Source organism: Chrysochloris asiatica, unplaced genomic scaffold, assembly GCF_000296735.1.
Source record: "Chrysochloris asiatica unplaced genomic scaffold, ChrAsi1.0 scaffold00009, whole genome shotgun sequence".
Lineage (NCBI taxonomy): Eukaryota > Metazoa > Chordata > Mammalia > Afrosoricida > Chrysochloridae > Chrysochloris > Chrysochloris asiatica.
The window spans coordinates 36741435-36756222 of NW_006408527.1; the positions used below are offsets into that span (position 1 = coordinate 36741435).

The following is a 14788-nucleotide window of genomic DNA, read 5'->3' on the forward strand; positions in this document are numbered from 1 at the left end:
TGGGTCGGTACCGACTCTATAGCATCTAACAAAAACAACAAGTAGTAGCTTTCAGGAAGATTCACTAACACTTATAGTGATATGTTTAAAGAGGAAAAAAAAGGAGTAAGATTTTCAAAGACCATTCTACATTATGTGTAACTAGATACATTATCTAATTTATCATTCACATATGTCCTGTGTGAATGGCAGTATTATGTTCATTTTATAGATGACAAAACTGAGCCTCTGAGAGATGGAATAGCTTACCACAAAATGACACAGATGTGAGGGCAAGATTAGAACTCAAGTTTTATTGATTCTTAACTTTTGGTTTCTACAGTATCTCAGTAACTCCCTATTTAAGTAGGAACCAAAAAAAGATAGCACAGTAAGGGAGAGGGCTCCAAGGTAAGATTATCACCATTTCACATTGAGATGTTTATATTTTTGTATTTAGTCTTTGCTATTATCACCATTTCACATTGAGATGTTTATATTTTTGTATTTAGTCTTTGCTATTATCACCATTTCACATCGAGATGTTTATATTTTTGTATTTAGTCTTTGCTATTAGGACAGAAAATTGATATCCATTAATAATGTTAATTCACAGACAAATAATTTTGTGAATTTAGTGTTTTTATTATAAATTATCTAATTGCACTGATGAAAAATTTTGTCATGCTATCAGTTTGATAGATGAAGAAATAAACTAACATTGAAAATAAAATAAATGGGAATTAATAAGCATAGGATAACATGACCATTTTCATTGCTCTTGTTTTCAGATTTTTTGCTAATAAAATTGGCTATAATTTTGATAATTTATGATAATTGAACTTAGAAAAAATGGAGAACATATTTATATAAATCCCTAATTCTTGAATTCATTTTGTACTTAGGACAATTATAGAATTTTCCAATCTCCATATTGAGTCACTTGCCGTACTTATCCATTGAACCTACTAGGTAAATCTAGAACACTTGCTGCCATTTATCTATGCTACTGTATGCCTTTCCAACCTCATCCACTCATTCTTTCTATTCATTATAGTAAGCCCCAAAAGATTGCAATCTCCTGAAAATCTTAGAGAGTGTTGTACTCTGTGACCTCTAGTTGAAACATTCTTTCACTTGCTCTCTTCATAATATATGACTTATTTTTCAAAACATTTTTCATATGTGTACTATTCTCCAAGTCCCAGGGAGACAGTCATTTTCTCCCCTGTGTTAATAATGTGGCTTTATTATTATATGTTAACTATATATGTAGTAGTTATGAGTCAGGATGCCAACCTCAAAGTCAGCAGTTCGAAACTACCAGCGGTTCCGCAGGAGAACTGTGAGGCAGTTCTGCTCCCGTAAAGATTTACAGCCTTAGAAAACCTGTGCAGGGTCACTATGAGTCGGAACTGACTCCACGGTACCTAACAACAACAACAACTATATATTTGACTGTTTACATTGCATATTAATCTCTTGTCATCTACTACTTCATGTGGCAAAAAGCAATAAAAAGTCAGCTTAATGAACCAATATGCTACGGTTGTATTATATATAATATATACATAATGAACTACTAAGAAATGCCTTGAAGACAGCAATTCATGTAAAATATAAAAGGCAAATGCTCTTCAGTAATTTAAAATTTAAAAACAATTCAAGAGAATGTCTGTTTCCAAAATTTATATCATTCCTTGTTTTTAGTGAATTTTGTCATCTCTAATAAAAACATTGTTAACGATACTTTAAGGAAACAATATAACTATTCCTTTGGACAATAGTAGTAAATTCAATTTTATTTGATTTAGTCAAAATTAATGAACTTAATAATTTATAAAGATGTGTAGAAATTTTACTTCCTAAATTAAAAAGGATACTTTTTAGATAAATTCTTACCATAAAACTTGTTTTAGAAAGAACGTTTAGAAAATAATACTATTTTTGTCAAACTTTATCATTTATTATATATTTGCATTGTAACTTTGAATTCAGGTTAAAGATTGAATTTCTTAGTTGAAGACTTTTTATATATAATGCTTGAAGATGTTATCCTAAAGCTACTAAATTTAATTAGATAAATTTATAAAGAAGAAGAAAAAAATCTGGCTATCAGACTAATACCATACAATAAATAGGATATCTTTAGTATTGATTTTAAAACTTCTTAGAAGAAAACACATTAATCAGCTTGACAAATCTTATATATTACGTTTTAATTGTTCTGGAATTATTTATTTAGTCAATAAGATTGTTCTTGTTATATGCTATCAGATCTGTTCTAACTCATGCACAACAGAGGAGTCCTAGTATGGCACTGTAGTTTAAACACTGGACTACAAGGTCAATTGAATCTCAAGGTTGGCAGTTCAAACTCACCAGCCATTCCTTGGAAAGCCTACATAGGGTAGCTATGAGTTGGAACTGACCTGAAGGTATTTAAACAACAAAACTTGCACAAAAGAACGAATCACTGCCAGGTACTGTACACAGCTGCTATTGTGTTTGAATCCATTGTTGATACCAATGTATCAACCCACCTTGTTGGGGTTCCTCCTCTCTCTCATTGACCCTGTACTTTACCAAGCATGATGTCCTTCTCTAGGAACTGGTCCTTCCTAAACATGTGTCCAAAGTATGAGAGACCATATGTCACTAACCTTGCCTCTAAGGAGTATTCTGATTGTACTTCTTAAAAAAGATACTTAAATGGTGACTGGGAAATATATGTTAAAACAATTCCATAGGAATTATCTTTATAAATTAATAATAATAATCATAAGTAATTTCCCCTATGAATACCAGGTCATGCTTCAGTTCTGTAACATTATACTAGACCAGGATATGTTGCAGTAACTAATGGCCATCTAAAAGTTGGACTACTGATGTGACAACTTTATGCTTCAGATTTTCAGAACATTTTTGCATTTTGTCTAGTCTCTCCACTGTTCAATCATCCTTCTTTCACCATGCATCCTGATTGGGGTCAGAATATATGGTAGTGGAGGAGCCCTGGTACAGTAGTGGGTTACTCTTTGGGCTTCTAATTGGAAGGTCAGTAGTTCTAATTCATCAGTCAATTTATAAAAGAAAGAGGAAGCTTTCTGCTTCTGTAGAGATTTACAGCCTTAGAAATACTACATAGGGTCGCTGTGAGTGGGCATCAACTAGAATGGGTGAGTCACCTATGAAGATATGAATATTACATCTCCATCGTGTTTTGGGTTTGATACCAGTAGTTTGAAGGAGCTGGTAGTGCAGGGGTTGACGAGCTAAGCTGCTAACCAAGAGGTTGGTGGCTCAAACCAGCCAGCATGGGAGAACGATGCGGCAGTCTGCACTGGTAAAAGTTTACAGCCTTGGAAACCCTATGAGGCAGTTCTACTATAGTCTGTAGGGTTGTTATGAGTTACAATTGACTGCAAGGCCCATTTTGAGGGGGAGAATGATGCTAATAATTTGCAATCCCTAGATTGTATAAATTGTTAATGTGATTGGTTAGTGTGCTGCTAACTGAAAGTTTGTTTAAAGTTTGTATGAGTAATTTAATACAGCTTCCTGTTTGCTACTTATGCATAAATACTCTGCATATATTAGATGAGGACTCCAAAGCAGTTTCAAAATATAATTTCCTTACACTTAAAAAAATTAAACATTAGAGGGGTATGTGGAGATTATCATGGCTTTGGATTTGAGAATTTAATCTAATATACATGAGATGCACCATACACAAAACACTTTTTGCAGGTTAGGTTTTTCTTTAAGGTACTTTCAGTTTCCTTTTTCTTAAAGCATCAGGGTGGGTGCTAATCATTTAAGACACTTACTCAGACTTTTGAATCATTTTTACCGTGAAAGATATAAGGGTATTCAGAACCTCTATTTAGAAACTAAGATATCATTATGTCATAATTTGTACATCTAGATATATTAAAAATGAAGTATTTTTATGATTAGTATTTCCCCCCACATAATGTTATTGTTGTTGTTTCTAATGCATATTTAATAGCGCTACTCCATGTTGTTATTAGGTGCCATAGAGTTAGTTACCACTCATAGCGACCCTATGCACAACACAACGAGACTCTGCCTGGTTCTGTGATATCCTCACAGTTGCTGTTATGCTGATGCCACTGTATTAATCCACTTCATTGGGGATCTCCCATAGTGACCTTATTTAAATCTACGCTTGACCAAAGGGACAAAGAAATTCTACATCAACCCCAAAGCATATTTAAGTAGAATTTCTGTGGAGGTGACTTTTGTTGTTACTGTTTTTAAGTGCTGTCAAGTCAGTTTTGACTCAGAGACTCTGAATAGGGTTTCCAAGGTGTGGCTAGTGAGTTTGAACTGATAATCTTGTGGGTCAAACGAACATTTAATTTGATATTAGTGTATTTTTCAAGAGCATGTATGTCATGCAAAGAATACAGAATTGGTTATCGTATCTTGCACATAGTTGTTATTATGTGCTGTTGAGTCGGTTCCAACTCATAGCGATCCTGTGTGATCCTGTGTAAGGTTTCTGAGGAGCGTCTGGTGTGCTTGAATGGCTGATTCAAATGGTTCAAACCGACTTTGCAGTCCAGCGCATTAACTCACAGTGCCACACCAGGACTTCTTGCATATAGTAGGTGTTGAAAAATATTTGCTGCGTCAGTGATAGAAAATTCACCAATGAATCAGTAATTTACTGATAATTTCTATTTAAATAGAAAGGTTAGGATCTGATTATTATTTATATAGACTGAATGTCTTCTAGTTAGTAGTAGATAATGCTAAAAGTTGAGTCTTCACTATTTTGGAATGGTTCACTCACCTCTTTAGGGGCATCAGCTTCAATGAATTCAGAATATATCGTCTTGGCTTTGGAAGCAATTTTTTCTTCATTTTCTGTTTTCTTGAAGTCTTCACAGGCAAGCCAGAACTCAACATTTTCTTCACTAAATTCTGATTTTAAAAATGTTCTAAAAGCCTCTAGACCAGCTATAAAATATATAAGAAATGTTTTTGTAATATTACACACAGCAGTTATAAGACCAGCATGAATTCATTATACACTATGAGAACTTATTGAATATTTAATGTCACACATTTATCAGTTCTTCTAAATACATACAACAAACTGGTAATTGTTTCTACTTCTAACTTCAGAAAATCTCATTTTCAATCATTGCTTGTAAGTATAAAATATGTATAACTGTATTTCTCTGTATATTTGCAACACTGACTAAAATAAGATTACCTTTTATTTGGTCATCTGAAAAATCTAGAATTATGCTTCGGAAAACATCTTAACAATAATTATGCCATAGGAAACTCTGCTCTTTAGAACTAGTGCACTAAACCGAGGTCCACTTAATGATGTGATACTAACTTCAGGGTAAGAAGATGCGTTTTCTATGAATATGTGAAATACACAATTTGATGTTAAGGAGATAGAATGTGTTGGCTTGGTCTCAAAGCAAGGAAGAATGACTACTATTTATTGTTTTGGTGACTATGCATACACTTGTTCTTGCTACTAAGTGCGGATCAGTTAGTTCCAACTCATAGCGACCCTGTATATGGGTTCAAAGAATGGCTAGTGAGTCTGAACCACCAACCTTGCAATTCAAACCGACTTGTTATCCAGTGCTTATCCTACACCACCACTAGTATTAGCTAATTATAATCTCAAAATCAGGAAAGGAACTGGTAGAGATATTTGAGGCAAAAACTTTTGTGTGGTGGTAGGAAATTTAAGTTCAAAGACAAACAAGTGGGGAATTTCCTAATTAAAACAGTGAGTGATTCCTTATAATCTCCCTTGTGTTTACCTGTTCTTACTTAGCTTGTACTTGGTGCTTACCCCATGCACCATTCTATTCTCCTAACCATGCAATTCTCCAGAAGCTTTAGATTGGGGACTACAAACAGGGGCCTACTTACCTGCAAGCTTTTTACTTGACTTGACTGGTATATACATTTAAAAAATAATTTAATAGTTGCACACTATGATTCTCACTTCTCTGTTAACTTGCTTTCAGTCAAAGTTTCACATTGTTTGAATCTTTAGATTTTTAAGTTTGTTTTCACTTGTTTAGATCATCCCTGTTCATCTCATCAAAATATGCCCTGAAGTATTTTTTCATTGGTGAACTAAAAGCATATTTGAGAAGGTAATTCTTACTACATAATTTAGGTCTGAGTATGGTTCACAATGTGCCTCTAGTTGGATTGGAAGATAGTAATATCAGATCAGATTCCCTGGGTTGAATGGACTGAACCAGTAATTAAAGGTCATGAAATTCAGTTTCACAGTCGCACCCTTCTGACTGCAGTATCTGCTTCTAAGTGAGGCTGTGCATCAGTGAGAAGGAAAACCTAGAGCAGTCCTTTTGCAACCTAGAGGGATTTGCCTGCCAAAACATCTGGGTTTGCTCCACCTGCTACACGGGCTCTATTTGCATGAGCTCAAAGTAGCTCTTCTCAGAATGCATTTCACAGAAATAATAGTTATATTTCCAAAGGAGGAGAAAAACATGTTTATGTGCCTTTTAATAAGGAGACTAGAAAAAAAAAAAAAACTAGAGAAAGAAAAAACATAAAAATTCATAGAAGAACCAGAGTTTTTTGCTTAAGGGTTGCTGCAGGTGGGGTGAAATAATGAAATTGAGCAAGAGAAATATCAAAAAGCTTCATGGAGCAAGATTAAAGTGTCTCAAATTATTAGATTTAAAATGGATCCAATATTGTTGCTGCTTTAATTTGAAACAGAGATAAAAACAATAACAACAACAAAACAACAAGTAATTGCATAAGATTATCAAGTACAATACAAATTAAAATTCTCAGCAGAAACATTTGAGTGTGGATATCATTCATTATGTGAATGCTATATAAAAATTCAATTACACATTTCTTGCATTTAAAAATGCATCCAAGAAAATTCTGTGACATAAATTTAGATTCTAAAAAATGTCTTGGTAACATTAAATCAATAATTTCATTGCATTTGATTCAAATAATAAAGAATTTGGAGGTTCTGAACAGTAACTATTAAAGTCCTGGTACCTCTGTGGGTTAGTTACTCACTATAAGGTTGGCCATTCAAACACACTAGCTGCTCTCTCAGAATTATGAGGCCTTTTACCCCTGTAAAAATTTATAGTTTTGGAAACCTATATAAGGTTGCTATAAGTCAGAATCAAATTCTTTAGCCATGGGTTTAAACATAATCTATGATAAAATTTGTGTTTAAGGAGAGGATAAAGCATGCCTCAAAAATATGGAAAAAAATATTGATTCATGATTGGCAATAATATAGATATATGTTGTTAAAACATATGAAGTTTTTGACCAGTTGTGCTGTGTAGTCAGTTCAGCTCATAGGGACCCAGTATAGGGTTTTCAAGGAGCCACTGGTAGGTTTGAACTTCCAATTGTGTGGTTAGCAGTTCACTGTTTATCCTTCAGTTACTATTATTATTGTGCATTATTTCAATGCATCCCAGAGTGATGAAAAATTAGAGATTAATAAACAATTATAATTTTCACCAATCCTATAGTCCTAATAAAGGACTAGTCTGAAATAGAAGTCCTTGTGTGGCACTGTGGGAAAAGCACTAGGACCTGAAGGTTGGTTTGAATCACAAAGTTGGTGATTCAAAGCCACCAGCCCCTCCAGAGAAACCCTAGATACTGTCACTATGAGTTAGAACTCACTCAGCAGCAATTAACAACAGTAACAATCTGAAATAAAACTGTTATCCTCTTCCTCCTTCCTCTTATCACTTGTTTGAGGATCCAATGAAACCGAATGTACAACTAAAGTCTGGATTAGTTATCTCTGCTTGGACACCGTATTTTATTGAAAGTTCAAAAGATGACAGATGATTTTGGAATGCTAGCCTACATATGATGAAAATCATATAATCTGAGGTTATTTTCTACACTGTGGAATGGAAGTTGGCTAATTGATAAGTGATTGATGCCATAAGCCATCCATAGGTGAGAGCTACAATAATGCCTCTATCCAGTACATGCAGCAGACCTGGTGTGGCACTGTCGGATAAACTATTAACTGCAAGGTCAATAGTTCAGACACATTAGCTGCTCCTCAAAGCCCTATACAGGGTCCCTATGGGTTGGAAACAACTCAATGGCACTTGGCAACTACAACAAAAAATTATATGCAAGGCATGTCCCCAATTCTGCAAGAAAATTAGTAAATTGTTTAAGCCATTAAAAGCATGAAAGTTTTTTTTTTTTTTCCTAGTAGTTTAGATAGCAAAACCTAACATTTGTTCAGATGAATCTATGATCTTTCTATTGTATGTGGGTATGAGATATCAAATCTAAGAAGTATGCAGATGGAGAATTTGCCTTCATCTTAACACCCTCATGCTTCCTTTGTGTTCCTGCCTTATATATATCTTCTATTCTCGAGATGTGGAGTCCTGGTGTGGCACTATGGGTTAATGCGCTGTACTGAAAAGTCAGTTTGATTGGCAAGGTCGGTGGTTCAAGCTCACCAGCCGCTCCTCAGAAACCCAATACAGGGTTGCTATGGGTTGGAACTGACGCAATGACACTTAACCACAACAACAACAACAATTCTAGAGATAGTGAGGTCATAACCTTCATGAATTTCTAGCAAATCTGATTTGACCCAGTGGGTATACTAGCATAAGGAAAAATGAGCCACTTCAAAATTTATGTAAAAATGCAATTCAATAGTCATGATGTTTGGGCTATGTCCTTAGAGTTTTGTAGGTTATTTTGTGTAGATGTTTTAGTAATTGTTGTTGTTGTTGTTAAGTGCCGTGGAATTGGTTCTGACTCAGCAGACCCGTATAGGGTTTCTGAGGCTTTAATCTTAGTGGGAGCAGAAAGCGTCATCTTTCTCCAGAGGAGAAATTGTTGCGCTTGAATCATGGACCTTGTGGCACGCAGTCCATGTTGTGCTTGAATCATGGAACCTGTGGTTTGCAGTCCACGGCTTATCGTATGAAGCCACCGCAGCCCCTTTTAGTGATTGTTGTTATTGTTGTATTCGAGTCAGTTCGGAGTCATAGGAAACTTGTATAAGATTTCCAAGGAGCAGCTGGTGAGTTTGACCTGCCAGCCTTACAGTTCAAAATCAGCTTATGGTCCATAACTTAGTCACCTAAAAATTAACATAGTATCTAATTTCATTTAATTCAAGCTAACTTTATATGAAAACAAACATATACTTGAAGATTCAAGTGTAATCATGTTTTAAACTTGTCTAATATTGGTTGTTTTTTTTTTTGTAACTTTATGAATTAAAATGAAAATGTCATTTGATTAATAAACAATTTAAAAAGAAACATTGCCTTAGATGCGCTTCTGACTGAAGACAATCCATTGTGTTACAGAGTAGAACTGATCCTAGGGGTTTCTCACCTGTAATCTTTTTAGACACAGAATGCCAGACCAATCTTCTGTGGTGCGCCTGGATGTGTTCCAAAATTTAGATTAACAATCAAGTACAAATCATTTATGTCACTAAGGGAACTTGCTGTGCAAACAATATAATATTTTACATAACACTTTCGATGTATTTCTCTATAATGTTCCCCGTATCACCTAGCACACAGAGCAGGATTATTTATAACATAAACAAAAGATCTAGATATATTTATAAAGGACTGTTTATTATTGGGGTTCTGGATGGCATGAACAATTAAATGTTCAATTACTATCCAAGAGTTCATGATTGAATATGCCATGAGGTACCTTAGAAAACAGGCTTGACAACCTGCTTCTGAAAGTTCACAGCCTTGAGAAAACCTATGAAGCAGATCTACTCTGCACACATGGAGTTGCCTTGATTTGGAATTGATTCGATGACAACTAACAACATGACATCTGTGTATAAATATTTTGTAACAAGTCCTGAGACATTTTATTTATAATTAACCAAAAATTATTTATATATCCATCATATAAATACATATACATATATACATGTTGTTGTTAAGGTGCCATAGAGTTGGTACCAACTCATAGAGACCCTATAGAAAACAGAATGAAACACTGCCCAGTCCTGGGCCAATGCACAATCATTGTTATGCCTAAGGCCATTACTGCCATCACTGTGCCAATCCATCTCATACACAATACAAATTTGTTTGCAATACCTATTTGCACACACATTGATTTACATTTTACATTTATTTTTATATTCACTAAAATTAAGATTACCTCAGTTAAAATAGATATTTAAAATAGCCTTTATGTGACCATCAAAACATGAAACAAGTGCTTTATTTAACTTTTAATATTTGTATATTTCTTTCTACTGATACTAAAGTCAGCAATTACATGCCTCTAAATAATTAGTCCAAGGAAATGGCAAACTTCTCACCTGCTATTTTAACTTTATTTTTATTTTAATGTTTGGAATTTCTATATTTTTGTCTTAATTTAGGCCAAGATTAATTCTATTTTGACTCTGGGATTGCATAATCTATGAAATTTCAAAATCTTATACTTCAAATATTTGATTAAGCTCATGCATTACAATATACACACAGCATTCACATTTTAATTATTTACATTTAACTGCTATAATTTGAGGGCCTTTGCAGGTGCATTGTCATGCTAACCACAATGTCAGTGGTTCAAAACCACCAGCTATGAGTCAAAATTGACTCAATGGCCTTGGGTTTATTCTGTTTTTAAATCTATTATTAGTTGGATCTTACCTTGGTTGGCTAAAAGTGTATCCATGTTTTCTGACCACGCCATAGCTTCTGAGGATGATGACCTGTAGAAACAACATCTACCCTTGACAATAGCATTGTGATCTTTTTCTTCAATAACCTATAGTAATATGTTGAATTAGATCATTTAAATGAACTTTGTACTGTCAAGCAGTTCATGGAAAGATTAACAAGATGATATCTTTTCCTACACTTGACAGCTACAACACAAAGTGTGATGTACTTGAACATCAGTAACTTGTTTACTAATCTGACAATGCTAATTATATTTGAAATTCTTGAACTCTAAATAAGGGACAAGAGAGTTACTGCTTATTGTTCTGTGGAGCAGTAGTGAATGTCTTCTCAACTGTGAATGCATTATTGTTAATTTATGTGGCATTAGTCTAGTTTATGATCTCAAGAAAGTTAGAAAAGGATATGATTTAAAATTTTGAACATGTGATGATATTGAAAATGTTTGTTCCCAGTAATTTTGGGAAGCCTTTATTTCTCCTCAGACTGGTAGGGTTCTGGTTCTGGACTGATTTATTTCAATTTAGGCATTCTGAAAGGACAGAGTAATACCTTTTCTAAATCAGTCAAAAATTTATAGGGTTAAGTATTCTGAAGAAGGTATGCTTTTGTGGACTTGCTTCCTAAATAATAAATCAGATTTCAGATATGAATTTCTGAAATGCAAATATATCATATATTGTTTCCCTTAATAAGCAAACGTTTCATAGTAAGTGCCTGCTGCCTGTAGAGAGTGGAAATCATAGATTATATAGTTGTGGTATGCAAGTGACTTAATTATAAAAAAGAATGATCTACTTTAGGGTTTATTAAAATTGTTTTTAATAAAAGAGACTCTCCTATCTAGCCATTCTTATACAATTTTCCATTTGCATATCAACGTGATTAATCTTAACTATGCCAGTGTAAAGCAATCTTGATGCTTTCATATCCTATGACTTTCTGTAATTTGCTGCAGTTTTTGTGACGTATAGTTAGGATGGAGGATTGTGTTCCTTTCTGTGGTTGCAAGTGTAGTTTTATTGTCAGATAATAGTGGTTGTCCTCAAATTTACTTTCCCACTATTGGATAATTGATTTTCCTCTTTCCCTTGCTTTATTTAATCTTGGGGATACAAGATGATATGTGAGACCATTAAGAAATTTAATGGACATTTAAAATTATATATATTATTCAATGTCCATCTTGCAAATATAGGGGATGAGACCTAATTTGTGATTTAATTTTACTTTAAAAGTTTATGTACTATATAGCCTGTTATATGAATAAGTTTATGCTGTATTTCATATGATCTCAGGTATAGTAGAAAGTTTTTCAGCAGTTTGTGCTAAAATTGTAATTCAAATACATATTCTTTAAATATGGTTCTGTGAATTATATTGACGTTTGAACTGTTAACAGGTTATTCAAATTAAAAGTTACTGTGGAAGAAGAACAGTAGTTTTTTAGGTGTGGGTAGATGATGTTGATGTGAACATTAGAGAAAGGTTTAGCTAATGGCTTGAGTTTCCAGGTTTTCAAGGGTGTTGTAAGTCAGGGTGGCAGAAAACTGGTATGAAAACATCAAATAGGAGTGTTAGACCATCAACCTTGAGGTCTATGAGGGAGAAGAAAATGGACAATAGTCATTCTAAAAGGCTTGTTTGGATTGAATTGTGTCTCTCCCCCCGACCCCACCCCCACCCAAATTCCTGTTGCAAATAGTGAACTGATAACTGGAGGGTCTGTGTTTTAAACCCACAAGCCACTCCACAGCAGAAACATGAGACTGTTGACTTCCATAAAGATTTGCAGTCTTAGAAACTCTATGGACGAGTTCTACCTTGTCCTATAGAGTGCAATGAGTCAGAATAGGCTTAATGGTAGTGGGTCTGGGTATATTTTGTTTTAATTTTTGGGTTACAGTGTGTACAATACCGTATGAGAATGGATTTCATTTTCATGTTATTAAGGCAGTGTTCCTGTAGAGTGCATCTTTGAGATACAAAAGAACAGAGAAGGAAGTATAGATACTAAGTCACATGAGATCATCAAGGAACCAAAAATCAGAAACTAAAAGGAGACAAAATCCTTCTTCCCCAGATCCAACAGAGCCAGAAAGACTTCCTCTGAATTTGAACTTCTAGCCTTCTAAATTGTTCAAGAGCAAAGATGTCAGTTTGAGGACTAAGTGTACTTAACCCAAGCTAGGATATTTTCAGTAGCCTCATATACATATGAAAGTTGGACAATGAATAAAAGGAAGACTGTAGAGGAATTGATGTATTTGCATTATGGTGTTGGTGAAGAATATTAAAAGTACCATGGACTACCAAAAGAACAAACAAATCTGTGTGGGAAGAAGTACAACTAGAATGCTTTTTAGGAGCTACGATGCCCAGACTTAATCTCTTCTACTTTGGACATATTATCAGGAGGTACGGAGTCCTGGTGTGGCACTGTGGGTTAATGCGCCAGACTGCAAAGCCATTTGAACTGCAAGGTCGGTGGTTCAAGCTCACTAGCCACTCCTAGGAAATCCTGTACAGGGTTGCTATGGGTCGGAACCGACTCAACGGCACTTAACAACAACCAGTGATTGGAGAAGGACATCATGTTTGATAAAGTGGAGAGACCGCTAAAAAGAGGGAGACCGCAATGAAATGGATTGGCACAGTGACAGCAGCAAAGGATTCAAGCATAGCAGTAGTTGTGAGCATAGTACAAGACCCAGATGGGTTTCTTTCTGTTGTACATAGAGTAGCTATGATTCAGAACCAACTCATTGGCACTTCACAACAACAACAAATTGTAAGAGAGTAAATGCCTCTTTGTTAAAGCCACTGACTTATGTTATCTCTGTTACAGCCGCACTAGATAACTAAAAGTCATGTTATTTACAGAGTTCCAGGTTTGGGTTAATGCAAAAGTGAAAGGGATGTTCAGTGAAAAAGCTGAATATTGACTGTGGAAGTCTGTGTGAAATGTAAGTGTCAAAAAAAAAGTTGTGTTGTTAAGTGCTGTTGAGTGGTTCCAAGTCACAGCAACCCTATGTAGAGTTTTCAAGGAGCAGCTGGTGAATTTGAAATGCCAACCTTGTGGTTCAAACTGACTTTGCAGTACAGTGCTTTATCCCATTGTATCACAGAAGGTCTGGGAGCTAGTATGGAAGCAATGACAAAAGAAAAATTCTTAATACTAGCCTATTATTGCATGGAATTAGATGATATATAACATTTCTGATAATGGAATTATTGCAACTAGAATAGTCTAGTATTAAGTTCCATACAATACTGACATTGTTAAAAAGAGAAATTTGTCCTTCAAGTTCTGAAGGAATATCTCAGCATATGATAATGCCTGGAATGTCCTCTGCTAACTACTTTTCTAACCTATTCTGACCCAAAATTTCAATTCTGACTATCTGATATGCTGAAAATGGTGGTGGTAATGTAGTATTTATATTTCAGAAATCAGTTGAGATGCAACTGTTTAAGGAATAATGTTTGCTGATGGCCCTCACAGTTTTTCAATGTTGGGTTTCTGATACATTTGTAGTACTGTTGTTGTTAACTGCTGTTCTGACTCATTGCGACCTTGTAAAGGCTTTCAGAGGAGTGGCTTATGAGCTCAAACCACTGACCTAACAGCTCAAACTGACCTTGCAGTCTAGCGCATTAACCCACAGCACTACATCAGGAATTTTTGTAATACTGTTTTTGTTGTTGTTGTTAGGTGCCAACGAGTCAGCCCCTACAGACTCATAGTGATGTTATTCACAGCAGAACGAAACATTGCCTGCTCCTGGGCCAGCCTCACTATTGTTGCCACACTTGAGCCCATTGATGCTGCCACTTTGCAAATCCACCTTGCTGGGGGTCTTCTTCCTTTTCTCTGACCTTCCACCCTACCAAACATGAGATTCTTCTCCAGCCACTGATACCTCCTGACAATGTGTCCTGTGTCCAAAGTATGAGAGATGAAATTTGGCCATCTTGGCCTCCAAGGAACACTCTGGCTGCACTTCTTCCAACACAGATCTCTTGGTTCTTTTGGCAGCCCATGGCACTTTCAATAT

The 14788-nt window shown here is 35.1% G+C and overlaps 1 protein-coding gene across 1 annotated transcript in view; it reads right to left on the bottom strand.

Moving 5' to 3' along the window:
* RGS21 (regulator of G-protein signaling 21) overlaps positions 1-14788 on the bottom strand; it is a 42436-nt gene that overhangs the window by 24834 nt on the left and 2814 nt on the right. Inside the window, exons 2-3 of the mRNA XM_006834187.1 lie at positions 10698-10774; positions 4802-4968 (exon numbers count right to left, since the gene is read on the bottom strand). Coding sequence (XP_006834250.1) covers positions 4802-4968; positions 10698-10774 — 244 coding nt within the window. The remainder of the gene's footprint in view (positions 1-4801; positions 4969-10697; positions 10775-14788) is intronic.